The 25,732-nt window shown below is 45.4% G+C and overlaps 1 protein-coding gene across 1 annotated transcript in view; it reads left to right on the top strand.

Moving 5' to 3' along the window:
- The window catches only part of GALNT10 (polypeptide N-acetylgalactosaminyltransferase 10), a 214,189-nt gene that overhangs the window by 71,991 nt on the left and 116,466 nt on the right, over positions 1-25,732 (top strand). Inside the window, exons 2-3 of the mRNA XM_080804209.1 lie at positions 21,943-22,045; positions 25,095-25,233. Coding sequence (XP_080660335.1) covers positions 21,943-22,045; positions 25,095-25,233 — 242 coding nt within the window. The remainder of the gene's footprint in view (positions 1-21,942; positions 22,046-25,094; positions 25,234-25,732) is intronic.

Raw genomic sequence — 25,732 nt, 5'->3', positions numbered from 1 at the left:
GGGCCAGTCAGGATTCACCTGCTGGGAGCAGCTTGTGTCACTCAATTCTGTGCTTTAAAGAGAGAAAGTGAGAACTCGGACTGGCGCCTTGACCGAGGAGATGCTGGCCTGGGACGGGTATTTAAATCCTGTAAATGAGTTTACATGCAGAGCAAATAGGGATCGGTGTGGGGGCTTAACCGGAGCGTCGTGGGCTTCTTTAGATGATTTGGCTGCATTCAAGCCTTCCAAGTCCAAGGGCTTATGTAGGTGTGTCTGTCTGTCTTATGTGTCCATTTCTCTCTAGCAAGGAGGCCGAAGTTAATATGTCTATAAATTTTGTGTTCTTTGAGCCCTGACGTGTTTCAGACAGTGACCCAGTCAGTGCCACGTGTCCAGTGGTCCATGACTCCTTTAGGAAACTAAAATGCACACCAGGAGAGGAAAGAGTTGAAAACCAGAAACGCAGGGAGAGCCCACATGCCGATTCAGGTCAGCCGACAGAGTGTGTTTCTTAGAAAATAAGTCCTCCATGGTATGAAGACTGAGTGGTGTCCCCCTCTCCTCCGCCTCCTTCCGGTGTAATTTTTAAAAGCATGGCAAATGAAATGGGGCCCTTCACAGAGGAGACAGCTGTTTGCTCAGGTCTCACACCTTCCTTTTGGTTAGCCTGAATAATACAGCTTATAGTTATGCCTGGCCTGGCAGCGTATTTTTGCCTTCCAAGTGTAGCTGAAATTTCTGGGCAAGTGAACGCCGTTGACAGGGAGCCTCTCTTCCCACCTTGGTTCTAGGTGGCCCCTCTGGGGTGCTCTTCCCACTCACACGGGCCTCTGGGGCTGAAGTGGCTTCAGTTATTTCACCGAGAAGGACTCCCCAACTTCCTTGTTTATCCGGGTGCCTTGGGGAGGGCCGAGCCCCAGTCCAGAGAGAGCACGCGGGTCTGATTAATTACGGTAAATAGGGGAGTGATCGGCAGTGGCTTAAGCTCCAGGCACGTAACCTAGGCAACAGCAGGGAGCCCGAACCTCTGCTGACAAGTAACATGGGATTAATTTTTTCACAGATCTAAGGCCTTCTCTTCTGCTCAGAGTCCACTTCAAGAGCCTTGAGAAAAGGCTGAGCTGTTGGATAATGGGGTGGGGGGGGAGCAGAGAATAGGGTAATTAGCCAGAGTCTGCCAGGGGTAAGGTGGGTGTTTTGTCTCCTTGCAGAGCATGATGTGAGCAGTGTACTGGGCAGGCTTGATGTCAGAAGCCTCAGGACCAAAGGCAACTCTTCAGCTTTAGGAACTTGAACAAGCCCCTCCTGAGCCAGCTCTGCAATCCTGGGCTAGCTTCCAAGTCACTTTCCATACCTGTCAAATGGGACAATAAGAGTCAGTGCCACCTAGGCTTATTGCGAGGCTAATACCTGTAAATTGCCTAGCACAGCCTGGTACGTGGAAAGTTGAATAAATATCAGCCCTCTGGGTCTTCCCTTGGAGAGAAAGAGCTCCGAGTGCACATATGTGCTCTTTACTCCCAGGAAGAAAATGGCTTCAGTCTGGAGATTGGTCCAGAAGAGAAAGCATGTAGGAAAAGAAGCTGCAGGTGGATGCAGGAGAATGAGGCACAGGACGCAGGCAGGAAGGTTGGGAATTGGGGGCTGCAGCCCGAGGGCCAGGCGACCAGTGAGGAGGTTGGCAGTGCCCCCAGAGAGGAGCCAAGGGTACAGAGATGTTGCCTATTCTACGACTTCTAGGATTTGGGGTTAAGCTTGAGTTCCCACCCAGCAGCTGAGACCTCTTGCTGAGCATGCACTTTGCTGCCACTGCTCCTGGCTTGAACACTAGCCAGTTGAGAATATGATCCTGGTTGTTTTTCCACCATGAAACAAAGACCATGGGAAAATAGGGTCCCATGAAAAAGACACAGAGTGTTCCTGTTCAGTGAGTGAGACCAGAAGATGTGTAATGTATGGTTTCTGAAGCTACAGGGACTGTGGAGTTTGCAATCTATGGAAACACTGAGACTTCTGCAAGCTAGGAAGGGGGAGAGAAATGCCAGGAGCATAATATTCAGTACATAGGCTTGGCTGAATAATCTCAAATAAGACAACCTCAGGGGTTCAGTCTCCTTATTAAAAATTCTGGAAGGAATACTCAGAAAATGTTAATAGTGGTTCTTTCTAGGGAGTAGGACTAGGGGTTGGGAGTGGGGAGAGATTTATATTTTTCATTGTATACCCTTTTGACTTTTTAAATCTTTCACTGTGTGCCTTATTATTGTTATAATTGCAGATCAAATTATAGGGTCTGTCTTTTAAAAATGCAGTGAAGGGGTTGGCTTAGATCATTGGTTTTCAAATTTGTTTTTTTTTTAACAGTGGAACACTTGTCGTATAATCTTACTTGAAAGCCTAATGAATGTATTTCCTATAAAGAAATCCAAGCCCCTCTTGTGAGGACGTCCCTGGCCCAGCTCCCAGGTGCAGCATCTCCAAGGGATCCATTGAACATAGTTTGAAAATGGTAGGTTTAACCAGTTTCCCTCAGACCCCTCCCACCTCTCAGCCCTGTGCTTCCCTTCTGTTTAGCAAAGGATGCTGGGGTGTCCTGGCCCTGTAGCACAAGCTGCTGCTTTCATTACTCTGACTGCAGACACACACCCTGCCCCTCTGGGGAATCAGCAGTTGGGAAGGATGAGCAGTGCCCAGGCTCAGTGTCATTCAGACTCTGGGGTACAGGAAAGAGGTCACCCTCAGATTGCTGCTACTGACTTGAAATGATAGACAGATGTTGAAGGGTGGATTTTGTAGCCATTTCAGGTAAAACTGAACCTGGAGCTTTGCTAGGATGCCAAAGGGACAGTGAAATGATGCAGGATGGTAGAAGACCCATTTCCCTTGTACACATTGGTTTGAACACAGACCCACTGCTTATTTACACAATATTTTGGGCAAGTTACTTAGCTTCTCTGAGTCTCTTGTTGGATCTGTAAAAAGAGGAAATCCTGGTGCCTACTTTCTAAGACTGTCGGAGGGGTTAAATGAGATTGTAAGTCCCAAGTGCTTGGCGTAGCGCCTTGCCCATAATAGGTGCTCGGTGAATGTTCGTAACACCAATCATCATCATCACCGAATTCCTGGGCAAGTCTGAAATAAGCTCATCGCTGCTTCTTGTATGTTCTTGGTTAAATCTGTAACCTCTCAGGACCTTTAATTCTCTTACCTATAAATGGGAGGTGCTTCAGGAATTGCAAATTGTTGGGCCACTGGACAAAATTTAGCATGCAAACATATTTACCTAGATAGCATATCAAAAATTAAGAAGTAGTGTCTAGAAACTTGAATTCTCCAGCTTCTTAAAAACTGAACATCTGTCTTCACTTGCCCTCAATTGGTGGCAGTCAGCTGGCAGCTGCCCCTCCCCTTAATGGGCTTGCATTCACTTGTCCTTTTACCAGTCTCCTTCATTCCATAGTGTTTCAGACCTGGCTAACCCCTCTTTACATGTAGGCAGTTGGGCTGGCAAAGCCTAGATTAGAAGGTTTCGTGGCTCTACATTTAGCTTATCCCATGACCCCGAATGTATCCCTTCACCTCTCTGGATTGCCGCATTGCCATCTATAACATGAGAGAGTGGAGCTTTCAGCCATGCCTTTCTTTGGATGTTCTAGTCACTCCATAACCACTTACTGAATCCTTCCTCTTTCCAGGAATTCTAACAGGCATTTGGGAGGATGCAGAGGTGAATAAGAATGGGGTTGGCCCAGAGATAAAGAACGGCCACGCCTCCCCAGGTGTAGTCTGCAAAATGGCACCAGCTAACCCTGAGAGATGCATAGAAATGGAAGATAAGCATTTAGAAACTTTTATGGCGATTTGACCACACCATTATACCACGTACACGCTCAGTGGGTGTGTCTTACGGAATAGATATACATCAGTTCACATGCTCTTGAATTTACAGGGTGAAGGACACGGGGTACAAGCTGTACACTCATTCTGGTTACCGTTGCTGTTTAACAAACTGTCCCAACACCAAGTGGCTTAAAACAGTAGTCATTTATTTGCTCATAGATCTGCAGTTTGAGCACGGCTGGGCAGAGCAGCTCATCTCTGATCCACACCGTCCCTGCTGGGGTGCCTCCACAGGGGGGTGGGAGGGCCTGCCTCCTAGGTGGCTCACTCACCGGTCTGGCGGCTCCTTTCCATGTTGACCTCTCTACAGGAAGAGGGAGTTGTTTCTTCATCGCACCGTGGCTGGCTTCCACGAGAGCCAGGCAGAAGCCCACAGAACTTTCATAGTCTAGTCTCAGGAGTCACACTGCATCTCTTCTGCCAGGCTCTGTTGGTTGAGGCATTCGCAAGGGCCTACCCAACTTCAAAGGGAGAAGACACAGATTCCACCTTTTAATGGGCTTGTGGAAAAAGGTTTTAGAAATATACATGGGTTGTAAGAGTTTGTTACAGCTAGCTTTGGAAATTATAATCTGCCACACTATACAGGGGTGCATTAGTTGTGTTTTGCAACACTTACCACACACTTAGTGGCTTAAAACAATACACATTTATTAGCTCGTAGTTTCATAGGTCGTGAGTCCAAGCCGACTTAACAGTTCAGGGTCTCACAGTGTGTCAGCCAGTCCAGGCTCTTCTCTGGAGGCTGTGAGGAAGAATCCACTTCAAGGCTTGTTCAGGTTGTTGGCAGGTGGTTGTGGGATTGGAGTCCTTGTTTCCTCCCCAGTTGTCAGCCAGGGGTTGCTCTCTGCACCAAGAGGCCACCCACACATGGTCCCTCAGGCTTCAAAGCCATCGGTACCCCATCATATTCTTCTCACTCTTTGAATCCTTCTGACTTGTCATACTGCCAGATGGGGGAAATGCTCTGCTTTATTGTGTGATTAGATTATGTCAACCTGGATAATCTTTGGCCGTGTACCACAGTGTAATCAGAGAAGAGACCTCTCATTGTATTCACAGGTTCCACCTACACTCACGTGGATAGGAGTGTAACAGGATGAGGGTCATTGGAAGTCATTCTTAGAATCCTGCCGACCACAGATGGCTTGGTTCACAATGAATTGGAAATTAAAACAAAGTGGTTCTTCATCACAGAGAGTTTGACAGCACTGGTTTAGAATCCAGTGGAAAGGAGTGACACATATACAAATGGTTATAATTGGAGACCTTAGGGCTAACTTCCGAAAAGAGAGGGATAGAGAGAGTGCAGTGAGAGGTTCGTGGGGGGAGGATGATTATTTAAGTGGAAGGGAATAGAATTAGGATATCGTATTTGAGGATCTGGTATTTGAATTGAGCTTAAGAACACAGGTGTGATTTGGATCCTTTAAAAAATGAGACAGGAGGACAGGATTCCTACAGTTTTGTTTCTATTTTGGCACCTTTGGATGTAAACAGAACTGAACTGAAGCCTCTCAAAGGTCATTTATCCCTTCTCTATTACCACCAAAAAAAAAAAAAAAAAAGAAAACCCAGAAACCTACCCCAGGCTTAGGCAGTGACTTCGAACAGCAACCATATATTATCCCTTATGGTCCACAGATCACTTGGGTGGCGTCTCTGGCCTTGGCTGTGTTGTCTCATGTGACTCTGGTTAGCTATGGGAGGGCTGGGCAGCTCTGCTGGCCTTGGCGGGGCTTGCATATCTTTGGGGGTTGGCTCTCTGTCCAAGCTGACCTCAGTTCTTCTCCACGTGTCTCAACTTCCGCTCACCCCTCACATCCCTCTAGCATACTAGCCTGGGCTTGTTCCCGCAGATGAACAAAACGCAGGCTGGAAAGCGTGCAAGTCTCTTGAGGCTTAGGCTCACGACTGACACGCTGTTCCTTCTGCCTCATTCTTCTGGCCAAAGTAAGTCACGAAGCCTGTCCTGATTCAGAAGGTGAGACAATGGATGCCACCTGCTGATGAGAGGAGCCTCAGGATCCCACTGCAGAGAACATGGACACAGAGGGGGTTGGAGGATCTGGGCCACTTTCTCAGTCTACCACAGTCATCCTGAGAAATCTTCCTGAATTCTCTAGAGGAAAAACAAGAGCTTTTGTTCCAACTTCAAGGGCATTGTTTCTCAAGCCAATCAAGGGGTTTTGGAGAAATTTACATATGAGAAACTGTAAGGGCCTATTTAGCCAGAGCGGCCCCACCTCGGTTGAACAGCCATTTTGTTGTTTATGCAGTAAAACTTAAATGGACCCTGCCCCCCCCCCCACCGCCCCCAACCCAGGGGAACTTACTTAAAAGCAAGTCTGGGAAACCAGTCCCAGGTAACAAAGCCCAAATACAAGGGTGGGTCAGGTCAGGTGGAGATAACAGCCCGAATGCAGGGATGCGGGGATGAGTCGGGTCAGGTGGAGACGTCCAATCAGTGGAGTATGCATATTGTCTCCCTAGCTACCAAGGAGTATGGGCCCCACCTTTTGGGCACCAATTCTGACCAAGGTGATAGGCTAGTTCAAATAGCTACTATGGGGTGAATTGTAATTCAATTGGCCACCCGTGCGGGACCGAGCATAACTGTGCAGCTTTCTATGTGTGTTACAATCTCATTGGCCACCTGTGTGTGGCCAGGCCCAACCACATGGCCTTTGCTCTATAAAAGTTAGTCTGTGGGGCAGGGAAGGATCGACCTCTCTGTAAGGGGCGGCCCTGACAAGTCTGATTGACAGTCGGTTTGAGTCTTGATGCTTGGCGCGAAGTAAAGCTTTGCTTGACCTTCGCTTTGTATCAGTCTCGCTCCTTTGACCATGGACCCATTATTGAGGGACCCAACAAAACCATTCCAAAAATGTAAAGTGATCCACTAACCAGAGTTCTAAGAAGCCAGGCTTTTAAAATAGTCTGTACTCCTCTGTGTGAGGGACATTCCTGGGTAACCTTATCACCTTCGCTTTTGTGGCATCTTCCCCAGCCCGCATTGTGGCCATCCTTCAGTGCCCATTCCCAGTGCCCTCTGCAGAACTCTTTCCAGAGGAGTTATTCTGGAATAACTCATAACTCATGGTTCTTCTTCCATGTCCCAGTAGCAATTTTTAGAAAGAAATGGTCTCCAGCCGCCTGGGTGGTTCATTCGGTTATGCTATCTGACTTTAGCTCAGGTCATGATTCCAGGGTCCTGGGATTGAGCCCCAAATTGGACTCCCTGCTCAGCTGAGAGTCTGTCCCTTTCTCCCTCTGCCTCTCCTCTGATCATGTCCTCTCTATCAAATTAAAAAAAATCTAGAATGAAATGATCTCAAATCTGGCTACACTGTAGACAGAAACTGTGTCTTTTATGATAGTCCTGGAAGCACGTAGCCTGGGACCAACAAATAGTAGTTGCACAATTAATGTTTATCAGATGAGATGAATGGATGGGTGAGTAGACATGGATGTCAGAGGCTTCAGCAGGTGACTAAAGCTTTCTTTCAGAAAATCTTAGATGATCATAAACTTTATTTCCCTCCTTCCACATCAGTATGTCAACTTGAAATCTTTGTGTCATTGTTCCATGTCTACATGCTTCAAAGTAAAAGAAAAAAAAACCTGACTGCACATTGCAGAGGGAGGAATCATGTTGTGTTCTTCCTCATAAACCCTGTCATTAGCATAGCATTTCAAAACAGGGTCCCTGAGTTCCTCAGGGTGTTAATCATTTGCAAGCAGGCGGGCAGGGGAGGGGGACTTCCTGTCAAATAAATTCGTGAAATGCTGGATTAAACAAAAGTTAGGCAGCTTTCTTTCCTGTGAGACTTTACAGAGCCTAAATGTGTTAACATTGACTGTGAATTTCCAAGAGAGTTATTAGACTATGTAAGGGTTGAAAATTGGAAGAATTTGCTTCTTGGGGACATGGGGGAGAATGAGGAAGGTATTTCTTTTTAATGTGGGAAAGATACATAATATAATATTTATCATTTTAACCATTTGTAAGAGTACAGTTTGGTGGTATTAAAGACATCACGGAGTTGTGTAACCATTAACACCATACTCCAAACTTTTTCATCATCCCCAACAATAATGACTCCCCCTAAGCACTAATTGCCCTCTTCCCCCGGTAAGCTCTGTTCTACTTTCTGTCTCTATGAATTTGCCTATTCTAAGTGCCTCATGTAGGTGGAATTATGTAATGTGTATCTTGTGTCTGGCTTATTTCATTAAGCATTATACTTTCAAGATCCATACATATTGTGACATGTATCAAAATTTCATTCCTTTTGATGGCTGAATAATATTCCATTGTATGTATGTGCTGTGTTTTGTTTATCCCTTTACCTGTTGAAGGACACCTGAGTCGTTTCCACTTTTTGGGCTTGTGTATAATGCTGCAATGGACATTGGCATAAAAATACCTATGTGAGTCCCTGCCTTTAGTTTTTTGGGATATGTACCTAGAGGGTTATTGCTGGGTCATCTGGATACTTTGAGAAACCACCAAACTGCTTTCCACAGTGGCTGCATTATTTTACATTCTCTGTAGCAGTGTACAAGGGTTCCAGTTTTTCCACATCCTTGCCAACATTTGTAATCTTCCATTTTTTTTAAAGATCTTATTTATTTGACAGACAGAGATCACAAGTAGGCAGAGAGGCAGGCAGAGAGAGAGAGGGAAGCAGGCTCCCTGCCGAGCAGAGAGCCCGATGCGGGGCTGGATCCCAGGACCCCAAGATCATGGCCTGAGCTGAAGGCAGAGCCTTTAACCCACTGAGCTACCCAGGCACCCCAGTAATCTTCCATTTTTTAAAATACTGCTGTCCTAGTTGGTGTGAGGTAGTATCTCATGGTGGTTTTGATTTGCATTTCCCTAATGACTAATGATGTTGAGCTGTAACATACGCTACATGAATTCTGAATATAAGTCCTTCATTAAATGTGTTCTGTAAATATATCTTTTCAGTCCATGCCTTGCCCTTTGAAGAACAAAGGCTTTTAAATTGTAATGAATTCCAATTTATCCATATTTTGTGCTGTCTGTGTCCTACTAAAGAAACCATTGTCTAGACCTAGATTACTAACGTTCACTCACATATTTCCTTGTACAAATTTTATAATTTTGGCTCTTACATTTAAGTAAGTGGTTCATTTCGAGTTAATTTTTGTATATGGTGTAAGGTAAAGATTGAGGTTTATATTTAGGCATATGGATATCTTGTGATTCCAACACCATTTGTTGAAAAAATCATCTTTTTCCATTGAATTTCCTTAGCACCTTTGGACAATTTATATCTGGACTCTCCATTTGACTCCCATCAATCACATGTCTTTCCTTACCCAAGTACCACACTCTCTTGGTCACTATAGCCCTAGAGGAGGCCTTAAAATTAGTAGATTTTAAGCACTCCAGCTTTGTTCCTCTTTTTCTAAATTGTTTTGACTAGTTTTCTATGTCCCTTGCATGCCAGTTTCTGCAAAGATTGCATTGAGTCTACAGATAGAGGATTGACATCTTAACAGTATCAAATCTTCTGATTTGTAAATATGGTATATCTCTCCATTTATTTATCCATTTATTTAAAGAGCTTTGATTTCTTTCATTAGTGTTTTGTAGTTTTCAGTGTGTAGGTCTTGCATGTTTTTGTTAAATTAATCCCTCAAGTATTTAATATTTTTGATGCCATTGTAAATGCTATATTTTATTTCAATTTCCAGTGATTCATTGATGGTATTTAGCAATATGGTTGATTTTCATTTGTCAACCTCGTATCCTGTGACATTGCTAAACTCACTAGTTCTACTCCCTTTTTTAGATTCCTTAGCATTTTTTTACAGAATCATGTTGTAGATAATATTATTTTGATCTCCCTTCTATGGTCAAAGAATGGAGATCTAGAAAGACAGGGGACCTGCCTACCATCCCACTTTTCATAAATGTAGAGCCAGAAGTCTGAAACCCAGGTTTTCCGAATTGTCCTTCAGGGTCTTCTGCATCATACCAAGTTATTTCTCAGGTTTTTAAGCTTTAAGAAAAGAAGGTCTGGGGGTTTGCAGTCCAGGACTGATGTGACAGCTCTGCTCCCTAAAGTCCTCAGGAATCTAGGCTTCCTTCCCACCAAAATCCTCACCATCTCTAGAGTGTGGCCCTCTATCTCAGGATCCGACCTGGAGGCACTTGCATTCTAGGCAGCAAGATAGAAGGAATCAAAGTTTCTTCCAGTGGGTTCCATGGATTGCCACTCACTTCTCATCAGATAGGACCTAGTCAAGCCACAGCTGGCTGTTAGGGTGTCTGGGAAATATAACCTTTATTTATTCTGAGAAGTCCTTTTCCAGCTAAAATTCCCATTACTGTGGTAGAAGAAGAGAACAGCTCCTGGGAAACATACAACAATTTATGCACAAACCTGAATATTAGGGATCCAGAGAGGAAAGAGTTGGAACATGAAGGAAGAAGGTAGAAGAGTTCAGTGTGTTGTATTTTTCAGAAATCGTTTTAGGATCTAAGTAAGATCTCTTTAGTTTTGTAGCCCATTAAGTTGCCCTGAAGCCTTTTAGTCTGAGGATAAAGTTAATTCCCAGAACCCCTTTATGGTATTAAATCCTTATGACTATATTAGACATGTCTAATCATGGATGACCTTCCTTCTCTAGAAAAGATAAAACAAAAGATGTCTCCGCTCATTCATTCATTCAACAAAAATTGCTATCTCCTACCATCACGGAGTTCACAGTTTGGGGAGAGGCAGACGATAATGAAGTAATCACCCAAATGAATGTGAAATCACAAAGGAGTGGTAAGGATGCTATCAGGGCACACTTAGAGATTATGGTCTAGTCAGGGGGAGGTCAGGGAAGGCCTGCCTAAGAGTTGGGATTTGTTCCTACAGGGACTGCTTACTTTCACAGCAAAGTCATGTGTTCGAACAACACCGTCCTATGTGCTGTTGTGGCCACACCTTACGTGTCCTGCCCGGGCCACTGTATGTCTAAGAGATGAGTGTGGAAGAACAAGAATGGCAGAGTGTGAGTAAGGGAGGGGGCGGGGAGGTGGTGGGGATGCTGCTCAAGGAGGTTCAGAGCCCTATGTGGCTCCCACCTCAAGAGACATGGAGAAGAGTTTAGAGGTCCCAAGATGGCAGATGGAGGGGGCCAGGATCATAGTCCATTCAGAGACTTTCCTTGTGAGCCAAGAAGGAGCCCAGGGAGCTGAGTACCAGAAGGAATTTTCTAATAACTGTGCCATCTATATCGTCTGGAGGCTCTCCCCTTGGTGCCCAAGTCAATCTCAGAGACCATGCATGTGCCACAGCAAAGGGATACTGGGCCCAGTGAATCATCACAGCACCTCAGCTCCTATTCAGCATCTAGATTCTGTGACTTCAGGACACGACACATGGGAAGGCCCGGGCAGTTGCGGGTGAGGGGAGGGCAGCACCAGAGGAGGCGACGGACTTAGTCACCATCTGCTTTCTCCCACTTTCCCCTCCCCACTGCCTTGGGGGACCTTAGCAAATGGTCAGTAGTCAGCCAGCCTGAATGAAGATCTAAGATGTAGAAATCAACCAGTGGATCACAGCCTAGCCGGTGTACTTGGGAATTCAGTCTTCCAGCTCGAGGCAGGCATGGCAGAGAGGTCCTATCCTTTGGCCGTTGCTGGCTTACTGTGAAGGGCTACTCGGAGCACAGTACTGAGAGAATTCTCAGAGTTTGGGGTCCCCAAGGAAGAGCATTAGGATAAGCTGGTGATAACTCCCTTCTTCCTGGTGTGATTGTAGTGAAAAAATAAGATAATATATATAAAAATGCTTTGTAGCTTGCAAAGTACTATGCAAATAATAACTAATCATGATAGCTATGATTTTTAGTGCTTCCTAAATACCAAACACCACTAAGATCTTTACTGGCTGTATCTCATTTAATCCTCAATAACCTTTATGCCAGATACTATTAATATCCTCCATCATACCTGAGGAACCAAGGCTTGGGAAAACAACGTAACTTGCCTCAGGTCACACAGCTAGCAAGCAAAGCAGAACTCTGACTCAAGCCTAGGTGTTTCTGACTCCAAAGCAGGTGCCCTTATGTACTTTGTTTGTAATTATTACCACTACTAGAACAACTACAATCTTGCTTGGTGTTTCAGTTCTAATTCTCCAAATAGGAGACCAATAGGATGTGTCTGCAGATTTTTCAATCCCCGAGAACTTGGAACTTGCCTCGTCTTCAGCTTGCTCGTTTTGCCTGCCGTCCTCTTTATGTATCCACACCTGCTCTGTAGAGCGGTATAATGACCCTCTCTTGTGCTCCATCTGCCAAGCCTCTGAGAACACATTTTGAAGACTTTCCTGTGGTTGATCACTTACCAGCTAGACAGATTTTCAAGACCCCTTGTGAATAAGGCACAGAAGCATGGTTCACTCCAGCGGGTTTTTCCTTCCTGAAAACTGACTGTGTTCCAAGATGTGGGAAGGAGTGGGCAGGTGTGTGTGTGTGGAAGGAACCATTAGCTGTGATGATGACACTCGCGAGGTGGTTGGCAGTTTGTAAAACAATTTCGTATTGATTTTCACTCCAGGCCTCAGTTTTGTCATCTTCAAAGTGGCTATAATGACAATAATAACATAGTAAAGGCTCATCTTATGAAAGGGTTAGGTTATAATAAACTCACCACTGTAGGGGGAAATAAGATAAAATCAGAATCACCCTTGACAATTGCCCATGAAATATAATGACAAACCACCTCTCAAAGTTCAATTTAGGCAGTTTTTTCTCTGGCATTAAAACCGATGACAATTTCTTTGGTTGAAGGCATCACAGTGCCTTCCGAGGTAGTGAAAATACTTACTTCCGAGAGAAAGTTCACTTAGCACCGAAGTGCTCACATTGCCAAGGCTGGGAATAACAAGGCCTCTAGGGACACCTTCCATGGCAGAGGCTTGCCGAGCTTGGGGATGGGAGGATCGCCGGCTTCCCCAGTTACCGTTTGCTTCTTTTTCTTTTTGATGACATGTCATTTAATTCCTGAAGGCTAATAGACCTATGATACAATTCTCATTAGGTCTGATATCCTGACTAGTTGTCTGTGAACAAGGGCTCAGACTTGGAAGTAACGTGATGAAACAAACAGCAGGTTAGGTGAGGGAAGGTCTGGGCTGAGGTCCCAGGTCAGCCCTACCTGCATCCACAGGACTTTGGGCTTATGGACCTTAAAGATAGTGTCAAGTGTCAAAGTTCTCAGGAGGCATTTCTTGACTACAGACCTACAGAACCCTCGTTATTCTATTAAAAAAAAAAAATCTGTCTGCGTCCATCCCCACTTCTATCTTCCTTGTCCATGCCAGCATCATCTCTGCCTATACATATACACTGTGATAGCCTCTTCCCTTAGTTCCATCCTTCTTGGTCTCCTAATCCCTTCTCCACTTGGCTGCAAGAGAACTTTCCACATGCAGCCTGATCCTGCTGCCTCCTTAATACTTGGACAGACAAAGTCCTTATACCCTCCCACTTCTCATCCCCACTAGGCTTCCCCTTCTCTTCTGTGCACCACACACACTGCTTTTCTTTCAGTCCTGCCTGTGTTTCATATTTGCGTAGCCACAGGGCCTTTGCACAGCCTTGCTTTTCCCTCTGTCTGGAATGCTCTTCTCTCTCTGTTGAATTAACTCCTAGTTACACTCCTTGTCTTTCTTCAAGGACACCTCTCCTGACCTTGCTGACTGGATCAGACTCTCCCGATCTAATCTGAAAGAAAAGGACTCTCTTTGTGCCATGTACTTTTCTTTTATGCACATGCCACTGTAGCTCTTTTAATTTATTTGTGGTTCCGGAATCAAGTGTGTACTCCCCCCTGCCACACACAGTACTGTAAGCTCTACGAGAGCAGTGACCTTGTCTGTCTTGCTCACTAATATCCTGGACACCTAGCACAGAGCCTAGCATGTGGTTGTACCCATTAAACATTTAAGTGGATAGACGAATGGGCAGACAGACAGATGAACGGTTGGGTGGATGGACAGGTAAGAGACTGAAGTGAACAATATCAAACCACTGACCAGAGTATTGTTCCCTCCCACATACACCCCCAGTGATAAAACACAGGAACTTCCTCTGAAGAAAATGGTACAAGTTGGTATCATTCTTTTAGAATGCAAGAGAGAAGTTACTAAAGATTCCGTTTGCCCTTTAGGTAATAGACATTACAAAATATCTTGGCTATTTTTCTCTCCGCTGTTGAAAAAGCCTCTTAATGAGCTTTCACACCTTAAGTAGCAAATGACCTTTTCTAGTGCCATCTATTCAAAACAAAGGGTGAATTGGACAGGTGGTATCGTTCTGCCCTTGGAAGTACAGGATCAGCCTTTTAAAACAGTGGTTCCTGTCTGTAAATGACCTTGGACACTTAGGAAGTGGAGACCCTTCTAGATTTCAGGTTTTAACATCCTGGTGTTGTGACCACGGAGTCAGTTAGAGAGAAGAAGATGGACATGCCCAGTTGATGGGTAGAGGAGCCAACTCGAGGAACCTGGGCTCAGCAAACTTGGGGAATCTTGTGGTTGCTGAGTTGTAGTGTCTCCATCCCCCCATAAACAGTGCCCTTTAGGTTTGATTGTTTTCTCATACAGCTTGGTAATGGTGGTGGTGAACGGTAGGTCTCAGAACAGCCACCCTATCCACTGGGGTTGGGGTTCGGTCAGCCCCATTTAGTCTGACCTGTGGGAAGCCAGAATGAGAGTGATCCTCAGCCCACAAAGAGGGAACATTTTCTCTGAATGAAAACAAAATCATCATCTTCTGACATCTCTCTCAGAGAAAGGAGGATTCTGAGATTAACTGCAAGTGGATGAGTAGCAGCAGTTTATTCCTGGAGAGCTGCTACTCCAGCCTGTTCCTTGCTCGGAGACTTTCTGTGGCTCCCACCTGCTGAAGAGCTCCAGTATAAGGCCCTCAGATTCTGGTCCAGACTTCCTGGCCTCATGGCTTGTGACTCTCTCACTTCTTTTTTAAGGATGTATTTATTTTAGAGAGAGAGAGAAGGAGAGAGAGCACACACATAAGTGGGGGGAGAGGCAGAGGGAGAGATCAAGAGAGAGAGCAGAGACTCCCCGCCTGTCAGGGAGCCTGATGTGGGGGCTTGATCTCACTACCCTAAGATCATGACCTGAGCTGAAATCAAGAGTTGGACACTTCACCTGCTGAACCACCTGGGCACCCCTCATGACTCTTTTGCAACCCACTCACTCCAGCTAAATCAGGCTCCTTGCCATTAAGTGAATCCGTCCATTACTTCATGATGTCCATTTCTTTGCACGTGCTTTTCCTCCAGCTAGACTCTGACCCCCCTTTGCTACCCATGAAAATCCTATCCTTTCTTTCAGGCAGCTCTCAAAGACTCTGCTTCTGTAGGAATCCTTCCCTGATTGCCCTAGGCAGAATTTGATCTTTGTCACTTGTAAATATCTGGAATTTATCCACACGACTTTCGGGACCCTTATGTTGGTATTGTGTTTTATTTTGTTTTTTTTTTTTTGTTTTTCCCTTTCTTACGTAATTGTCTCATAGCCTGAGAAGGGAATCCAGGGACTGTCTTATTTATCTTTGTCTCCCCCACAGGTCTTTGGACATAGTAGGTCCTCAATTTATCAACAAAGTCATCCTTATTTTTTAGATGAATGAATACATAAAGATCATCCAGCTTACGTCCTCAAAACTGATAAAGGAAGTACCTTTATCCAATTGTCCAAACTCCCTCGCTTTAAGTAACTTTATGCTTTCAGCTAAATGAAGCTGTACCTGGCCATCTTTGAAATATAACCTTGCAGGCAACCTTGAAGAGAATGCTTTGCTGTATGCGTGTATGTAGGTGTGTGTGTGTATGCCTATAAAGGTTATTAGAATAATCTCCTTAGCAGATAGACAGAACTTTGGAATTATATAAAGTCATCTAAACCTCAAAGCAAAATCATTCTAGCGCCTTTGTAGGGTTAGTTGTAAGGGGGGATTGGGGGAAGAAGCCATGCTAAAATTTGCTGCAGAATCTGGTCCATAATATGTCCTGGGACCCTAGGTGAAGCAGATGACCTGCTGGGCGTAACTTCCAGTGTCGCAGTTTCAGAGTGGATAGCCCTTTTCCCGTATTTTGAAGACACTGGCCGGCTCAGCTGGAGGTGCTGGGTTCCTCTGAGTGGGAGTCACCGCGCCTGCCTTACTGGGATTCGAGCATGTCCTCTGACGGCTCTTTCTCCTTGGGCAGAGTACCGTTGGCTCGCTTCACCACCTTCCTTTCTTCCCTCCAAAGGGTGCCATGCACACTAAATAGTGATTAAACAAAAGATGAAAATTCCATTTGTGTGTGTGAGCATGTGGCTGTTTGAACACTAACCGGTTCTTCCTGTGGAATGTTAAGTGAAAGCTCGCAGACACCGGGAGCGGTTATATAGAGCAGCCAGTCAAAATCCGTTTCCAGTTTATCGTTTAATGGGATTTCCGCATGGACTCTGCCAGCCTCCTCCAAAGACTCTCCCTCGCCTCTCTGGCCCTGCCCTCCCAACCCTTTTGCTTCCTGTAGCAACAGGACCCCTGGAAACCAAGGGCAGACAATCACAGCTTTTACAGACGGAGATTTGAGCCTATAGTATTAAAGAAACTTACAGCTACCTCTGGACTGAAAAATCCAGACGTGCTTTCTTGCACACTATTAAGTGATTACCATTGCATAGGAATTGCTGTCTTTTGAGAAGTGTTGTCCGTGCCTTTCTTGTGGCTGAAGGTCTTGTGATGTTTGTTTCTGTCGCAGAATGCCACTGTTAAGTAGGAACTTTGTTCTTGTCTGAAGCATTTCCACGTGGCCACGTGCCCTTCTGTCAGTGAGGAGACTCTCTACATCCTGTTACCAGCGATAGCCAGTTGAATCGGCTCAGGTGTTAGGTTGCCTCTGGAGGGCTTATGGTTTTATTATTTGATTCCCATCCGTCTTCTGTTCCCCTAGACGTGCCCATCACAAGCACCGGATCATTTAGCACTCTAAAAATAATGTATTAATAGGCCCCCTTTACTGAGAAAGCCTAACTTCGTGCCAGACATTGAGCCAGATGCTTTGTGTTGATAAGCTCCATTCGCTCTCCCAGCAACCCACAGGTTATGGTTATTCTGTCAGTTTTCCTTATCTATCAGTCAGGGAAATTGGGGTGCACCTCCCCTGAAAGTGAAACCTAGGTTTTTTTCAACTCTGAAACCAGAACGCTCTGAGTCATTAAACTAAAGTGCCTTTCCCATTGATGAGCCGCCATTCACTCATTCAGCTGACGTTTGCTGAGGGCCCAAAATGGGCCAGGTATTGGCCTAGGAATACACAGTGATGAACCAAAACAAGAGAGGCCCCCCTGCCTTCCAGAAGCTCACAGTCTATCCCAGGGAGAGAACAGCCAGATCTGGCTTGATCTTTGGGGCTGGCAAGCTATGGGATTTGGGGCAAATCTATTCTATTCTCTTAACTTCAGATTTCATATCTGTACATCGAGGCAGCTGGATTTAGACAAGTGGTTTTTCCAGCGTTACTGTGAATCAGAATCACTTGGGGAATGTGTTTAAAAACACATCTTGGCCTCCCACCCCGCCCCCGCAGATACTTGGATTTAGTAGGTTCAAGGTGGCGCCAGGAAATTACATTTAGGTCTCCCAAAAACCACCCTTTGAGAGAGAATGATCTGGCTGTAAACCCCATTAACACTTACACAGGACCTATTTGTTGTCAGGCTTGTATCTCCAGTGCCTAGCACAGTGTCTGGCATGGGGTAGGTCTTGATAAACATTTGGTGAGAGTTTGGATGATCCATCTATGGGATTTCCATGGATGGACCTCAGAGAGTCCTGAACCACCTGAAACAGACCAGTTTTTGTTATTTGTGGGTAGGGTTCAAAGGGTCCTTCAGGCACTGAAAGCTCTGTGATTTTAGGACTGAAACCTAAATTTTCTGCTATCAAATGCTCAGACCTATTAATTGGAAAGCTTTTTAGTCTGTGTAACAAAATCTGAATTCTTTATCAAGGCGATTTGATGAGATGTCAGTTTATAGTAGATTCTTAAAATCCTAAAGGAGTTGATGACCAGTTTTCATGTGTAGCTTCTGGAAGTCCTCAGGATACATTCTATTTTTGTGATTTTTCTCACTTCCTCTGCAAGTACCTATTGGGTAAGTAGTGCTGTCTCCATTTTCCAGGTGGGAAAATTGGGGCACTGTGACTCCTGTAGCTTGTCCAAGGTCTCTCCACCCTGCAAGGGCTCTCTTCACTGAAAACTAGGCTGGGAATCAAAGAACATGGCTCCTATCTTCTTGCCTGCTTATGTGGCCTTGATTGGGTAGGTTGGCGTCTTTGGGCCTCAGCTTCCCCATCTGTAAGATGGGAGAGGAGTGGACTAATTGATTCTGAGCAGCTGCTTAGCTTGGATATTTGAGGTTCCTCTATAACTCCATGCTTAGACATGCAGAACTCCCTGTGTCTGCAGGCTCTGATATCCTATTAGTTTAGGGAGATGGAAGGGTTATTGAGACCACCTAAACAACATAAATCTTCTGCGTAGAACATTCCAGAGGGTCAGACATCATGAAAGCAAAATCAGTGCAGGTGGTAGAAGCTGAGGGTGTGAATCTTCCAGAATTTTGGAACCTTTATTCTCTACCCTGTCAGTTCAGCAATTCACTCTTCATCCTGAGAAGATTCATGGAGTCTCCTTCCATGAGGTCACAACTGTGAGATTTAGTCCCATGCCCCATTTTCAGTATCGAGGGAAGACTTTCACAAGCAGATGGAGGAAACAGAGCCCTTCATGGAATTGTGTAGACTCTTGAAATTGTCCTTGGAGGTCACCTGAGCCTTAACAATAGGAAATCTCCTTTTCTCCCCCACACTGGCAATTTAAAAAACAAAGCAAAACAAAATAAAACCTCAAAAACCACCAGCTTGTGTATGCCAGCGATCATAACTAACTTTATTGTGACCTTTGATGCTAAATATCTGTTCAGCTTAGATACTGGAGCCCATGTTTGGTTTGACCAGCACCCAAGCAGGCAGGATGATGGCCTTCTTCATTCTAGACCAGTGGTTCTCAAACCTGAGTGTGCATCAGAATCTCTTGGAGGACTTGCTAAAACACGGATCATAGGGCCTCATCCTCAAGAGTTTCTGCCTCATCAGGACTGGGGCCAGGAATTAACATTTCTTTCTTTCTTTCTCCTTTTTTTTTTTTTAAAGATTGTGTTTATTTATTTATTTGAGAGAGGTTGAGCTCATGAGTGGAGAGAGGGTGAAGCAGATCCTGTGGCCAGGGAGCCCAAGCACATGGCCCGATCCCAGGAAGCAGGGATCATGACCTGAGCTGAAGGCAGACACTTAACTGACTGAGCCACCCAGGCAGCCCAGGAATGGACATTTGTAAGGAGGTCCCAGGTGGGGCAGTACTGCTCACACTTTGAGAATCTCTTTGTATAGGCTCCTTCCATTAAGGTAGCCTCAACTTGCCAATCTTCTTCATCCCACTAGTGACCTCAGCAGTCAACTGAAGTTCCCAGTTTTTGCATAGCAGAAGAGGGAAAAGGAATTGGGAGGGAGGACTGGAGAAAAGATTGCTAACCGGCCGTTGACCGATCCCTCTTGACCTCTTAGCAATGAAGGATTTTACCTCACCCAGGTCCTTGACCCACCCCAAGACTCAGCTGCTCTGTGTGTGAAATGGGAAAGTGGCCCTGGTCAGTTTCCAAGTAGATTTATTCACTTGTTTGGAGATTTGATTGTCCATTTGTTTTTATTTTTTATTTTTTTTAAGATTTTATTTATTTATTTGACAGACAGAGACCACAAGCAGGCAGAGAGGCAGGCAGAGAGAGGGGGGGAGGCAGGCTCCCTGCTGAGCAGAAAGCCCAATGCAGGGCTTGATCCCAGGACCCTGAGATCATGACCTGAGCTGAAGGCAGAGGCTTTAACCCACTGAGCCACCCAGGTGCCCCAATTGTCCATTTGTTTTTAGTAGGGACGCTTTCTAAAATGAAATCCACATGGAACCACGGTTCAGAAAACAGATAGATGCTTGCTGGTCTGGTTGAAAGGGGGTCGACCTCCCACTCTCAGCACCCCTCCTCCCAAGACAGTGCTAAGCGTCTCCTGTAGACATGTAGCTGAGCACAGTTGAAACTTGCTGAAGGAACTTCCAGCTCAGCTTCTGTGATTTCTGAGAACCCTGAGAACTGTTCGTGGGCACGTGGGCTTTGTTTTCACAGTTTTCTTTCCCTCTCTGACCACATCTGGCATGCTAACTTTCCAGATCTTCTCCTTACAGCTCAGAGAGGTCTATAGGAGAGGGAGCACAAAGGATTGTTATTATCATTAGAGCTGATGTAAGGATATTGAGCCATTGTGGAAAATCTGCTAACACAAGGATCAGCCAGAGACTTAATAAACAGGCTTGGGGATGATTTTATTCTGGTGGCTTCTTGTTAGTGCTAATGTTGCAGCATGCCACATGCTCAGGGCCTTCGTAGCTAATTACATAGGAAATAGGACCATTGGATCTCGTATGCCACAATGGCAAGAACAAGTCTGCAAGATTTTTAATGGGCAAGGTGATGTGGAAAGCCATTCTCATTTACGTGAACACAGGAAGATCTTTAAACAGCCGTACACTGCGGTGTTACCTAAGGAAGGCTCTAACTGAGCCACCGGGCCAAGTCTTTAGCCTGGACTGTTGGCATGGGGAAGCATCTGGCGCCTTCTAATGACCCCACATACTGGAATGCAACTCCTTTAATTAGGGAAACTGCTTCTAATAGGCCCACCAGGATGGACTTACCTCCCAGACACAATAAATGCCCCCTAGGGGCCACTCTCTGTGACTGCTGTATATATTCCCATTTTCTTTCAGCTCTCCAATTGCTTGTTCATACATTCCGCACACAATGGCCAAATGTTCATGCTGTTTGGGATTGGGCCGTTGGGACTATGGAAGTGACCAAGACCCAACTTCTGCTCTGGGTGCAGAGCTCCTCAGGCCCAGCCCAGCTCTGCCACCCTCTGCTGCCCCTGGAAGTCTTTGCCCTGCCTCTCGTTTCTGCTTACCTGAAGCTTAGCCCAAACACCCTCAAGTCTGTGATATTTTCCCCTGTTCTCCCTAGTGGAAGTCAATTCCTCCTATAGCCCTTTCTCCAGGCCTCTGATTTGAGGTTCACTTACCTGCCCTGTCCAGTATGTGGCCATGAGTCACCTGGAAGGGTCTGAATTGAGATGAACACAACTGTAAAATACACACTGGATTTCAAAGGCTTAGAGGATGCCTGGGTGGCTCAGGTTCATGTCCCAGGGTCCAGGGTTCAAGCCCCACATCAAGCTCCCTGCTCAGAGGCCAGCCTGCTTCTGCCTCTCCCTCTCCCTGCCACCCCCCTGCTCGTGCTCACTCTCACTCTTTTTCTCCGCCCCCCACTTCCCTCTGACAAAAAATTAATAAAATCTTAAAAAAAAAAAAAAGGATTTCAAAAGCTTAGTACAAAAAAACCCAATAAAATATCTCAGGGATTTTTTTACACTGTGTGTTGAAACGATAGTACTTCAGATAGAATATATTGGGTTAAGTAAAATATATTATCAAAACTGATTCATCTGTTTTTTATTTTTAATTTTTTTTAGTGTGAATAGTAGAAAATTTAAAGTTACACATGTGGCTCACATTTGTGGCTTGCATATTTCTGTTGGACAGAGCTACACTTGTGCTTTCTCCCTTGGGGGAAAGGACTGTCTGTCCATCTGTTTTCTCTCCTGCTGGTTTCAGAGTTCCAGGAGGCTGGACACTGTGTACCTGTCATCCTTCTGACCTTTGCCCACCTGACTGGCATACGGCAGCACTAACAAAGGCAGATCGAGGGGATTCATAAATGAGCAGTTGATGACAGATCGTCAATCAGTACCAAAAGCTCCCATAGAGAGTGCAATTTCTGGGTCTCTGTTATTGAATTTATTTCCCCTTTCCTTCTTTTTCACTGTTTTTATCTTTTTTTAAAGGGCTCCCACAATCAGCAGAAGAAGATATTTTTCGTGGGAGATGGGCAGAAGCTGAAGGATTGGCATGACAAAGAAGCCATCAGAAGGGACGCCCAGCGCGTAGGTATGGAGAGCAGTATCATGCATTGGCGGGTGCTGTCAAGGGCAGGTGCACATGCGTGCACACACGTGTGCATGTTTAGCAGGCGTGTCTGGACCTCCTGTTCACTCCCTCTTCATTTGCCGCCATCCCTTCCCCTGCTTCCTGAGAAGGCTCCCTCTTCACCTGTTAGCTGATCCCTTTCTCCACTCACATCACCAGATCCACTGCCTTCAGGAATTGTCCCCACCACCTTTACTGGGTGACAGATGATGTCCCCCTACCCCTTATGAGATAATTTACCACTAAAATGAGGAGCAGTCATGATAAGAGCCAACATTTATTAAATACCTGCAGTGAGCGAGACCCAGGCTCCACACTTGGCACATTTTCTCAGGGAAACCCCGAGTCACCCTTTGTGGCCCATTTGACAAGAAGGGACCTGAAGCCCAGAGATGTGGGGTAATCTGCCTACAGTCAAGCAGTGAGAAAGAGACAGGCTTGGGACTCGAACCCAGGTCTGGATGTAGCCACAAGGTTGAATGGATTTAGCAGGCTTCAGCTAAAGTTTTCTTTGGCTGATTAGTCTTTGGAGCAGTTCCTGTTACACTGGGGAGTTGGGAAGGGGTGGGGAAGGGTGGGGTTTATAGAAATAATGTGGAAAGTCATCTCTAGAGAGCCTGGACTCGGAGTTAGGATGGCAGCTCTGGTACCACTGACCAACCACGTGACCATCAGATAGATCCCATGTTCCTGGAGACTCAGTTTCCCCATGTGTCAGTGGGGCTCACACTTGCTGCTCAGACAACCTCGGTGGTATTGTCAACGTGACATGAATAAAGTGATGGGTATGAAGCAACTTTATAATACTGGAAAGCACCATAGAAATACAGGGATTGGTATTTTATTCATTTTTATCTTAGTTAAAAGAACCCACCACTATTGATTTTTTTTTTTTTTAAGATTACATTATGAAAAACCAGACTACAGCAGGCTCTAATTAGAGCTGATACAATAACTGATGGTCAGGGAAATCTAAAAACACAATATGCATTTTTCTGTAGGGCAGTGATTGAAAATGAAGGTGGGGGTGGGTGCTGGTAAACTGAGAAAGGAAACTTTTGAAACAAGCTGATTTTCCAGGCAGTTATCATACAAGAATTATTAGAACATGAGGCTAACTAGCAAGACAAAGAGTAAGCAGTAGAGACATTTTTTTTTTAAGATTTTATTTATTTATTTGACAGAGATTACAAGTAGGCCGAGAGGCAGGCAGAGAGAGAGGAGGAAGCAGGCTCCCCGCTGAGCAGAGAGCCTGATGTGAGGCTCGATCCCAGGACCCTGGGATCATGACCTGAGCCAAAGGCAGAGGCATTAACTCACTGAGCCACCCAGGCGCCTCAGTAGAGACATTATTAAGAATAATAATAACCGGGGCGCCTGGGTGGCTCAGTGGGTTAAAGCCTCTGCCTTCGGCTCAGGTCATGATCCCAGGGTCCTGGGATCGAGCCTCACATCGGGCTCTCTGCTCAGCGGGGAGCCTGCTTCTCCCTCTCTCTCTGCCTGCCTCTCTGCCTGCTTGTGATCTCTGTCTGTCAAATAAATAAATAAATAAAATCTTAAAAAAAAAAAAAAAAAAAAAAGAATAATAATAACCAGCTTGTGTTGAGTGCTAATTCTGTGCCAGGCATCTTGCCCTGCATTATCTCCTTAATTACCACATTGAACCTTCTTTTCCCCATTAATCCAAAGGGCAAAGCCCAATCAGAGAAAGTCTAATGGCACATCCAGGGTACAAAGCTGCGAGTAGCAGGTTTGGGCTTCAGGCTGTACTCTCCCAGACTCTAGGGCCTGAACTCTGAGTCACTCCCTGTACTGCCTTCCTGAAACTTCCCTCTCCAAGCAGATGCTTTTGGCTGTCCTTTTTCTGCTGGCTACATTTGTGTCCCTTGCGGAATCCATCCTGGGCACGAGCCAGCAGCGTCTTATCATGGAGCCTTCTGAGTTACAGATGGCAGCATCCTCTCTCTCATCTGGTAGGGTGGAGCAGGCACAGCCCTTGGCCCCACCTGTCAGCCTGCACCTTCCTTCCCATCAAGCTGATGTTGTCAACATTTACTTTGCAAAGTAAATAGGGTATTGCTCAGACTGCAAGCTCCAGAAGATGGGGTGATTTTTAACGAGCTGATTTTTTGGCCATTTCTTTAAGACTCTGTCCACTTGCAGATTACTGTTATTACTGTTTATTACAGATTACTGTTACTGTTATTGCAGGGGTGGGTGTGGACTTTCCTACTCACCATCTGCACCCTGGGAACCCAGAGAATAATTTCCTGGAGCATCAGGAACTCTTTCCCCACTTGGATTGTACAGAGAAAGGACAGCTAGCACTTTATCCACCCAAATCCATGACTTTTCGGGCAATTGTGGCCTAGGCTAGGCAGATCTTAATCATTTGCTCACTTAAAAGATCAAAGCATCTTTTATCATTTGTAGCATTTTTTCTTTGCATATGAAGTTTGCCTTGCCTAGAGAGTAATCATAAAATAGTTTACAAATTCTGCCATATATACACCCTCACATTGGACTTTCTCAGTGGGGTGTGGGCTCCAGATGGAGCAAAGCTGCCATTCAGAGAGTTGGTGTGACTGGCCCAAGGTTGGTCAGCTCATATGAAGTAGATCTGGCCTCCTGTCCAGCTGATGGGATGCCATGGTCAGGGATGTTTGGGGCCCCTGGTAGAGTAGGGCGAGCATGGACTTTGGAGCTCACAAACCTGCTCTTACAACTTTCTTGAGTCCCTGTTTGTCCATCCATAGAATGAAGGCTCGCACGTCTGCCCTGACAGCTTGCTGTGGGGATGACGTGAGAACGGGTCTGTAAAGTGCATGACATGAGCATGGCTGAAAAAAATGCTCATTCCTCTTCCCTCTTTAGACTCCCCCTGCAAAATCTGGAGGTCCACTCTGTAACCATGTATAAAGTTTTATCTCTCTGGTTTAATCATATCTTTCATCCTTCTTCCCCTCTACTCCATTTGATTAGCAACATTGACTTTGCTCTTTGCTCCTAGGAAATGGAGAACAAGGGAGACCTTACCCCATGACCGATGCAGAGAGAGTGGATCAGGCGTACCGAGAAAATGGATTTAACATTTACGTCAGCGATAAAATCTCCCTGAATCGCTCTCTCCCTGATATTCGGCACCCAAAGTGAGTGTGACATCTCTCCTCTTCTGGGATCTAGGGATTTTGCCTGTGGCTCCTGATGAGAATTAATTAAAGAAACAGGTACATCAAGCGGGCTGGAGGAAATTCCCTCCTTGGTACACAGGGCCATGGTGCAGAGGTTTATATGATCAGATTCTCCTGCATTTAGAGGTGGGGTGGCAGAGGGTTGAAAAAGAACCTGTCTCCTTCCCCTTCACTTTTCAAGCAGTGGAAACTTTTGGACCTCTGCATTTCCCCTCTGCTCTGGCCTCCAGGCACGTGCAAACCTCACATTCAGACAATTGCAACGACAGTTTCAACCCTCATGCTCCCCACTTTCTGTGTGCTACTTTTTTTTCCTTTTCTTAAAAGAGGGTTGTGTGCCTGTATATTTATGTCTTTTTTTAATAAGCTGTCTCAGATCACTTTGAGACTGGACACATTGTAGCAGGGATAAAGAGCGTAAGAGTGGCAGTCAACATTCCCTCAACAGTTATCATGC

Source organism: Martes martes (genome assembly GCF_963455335.1).
Source record: "Martes martes genome assembly, chromosome: 5".
NCBI classification, from domain to species: domain Eukaryota; kingdom Metazoa; phylum Chordata; class Mammalia; order Carnivora; family Mustelidae; genus Martes; species Martes martes.
Note: the sequence above shows the minus strand (reverse complement) of the source record. Positions and strands in the feature narration are given on the sequence as shown.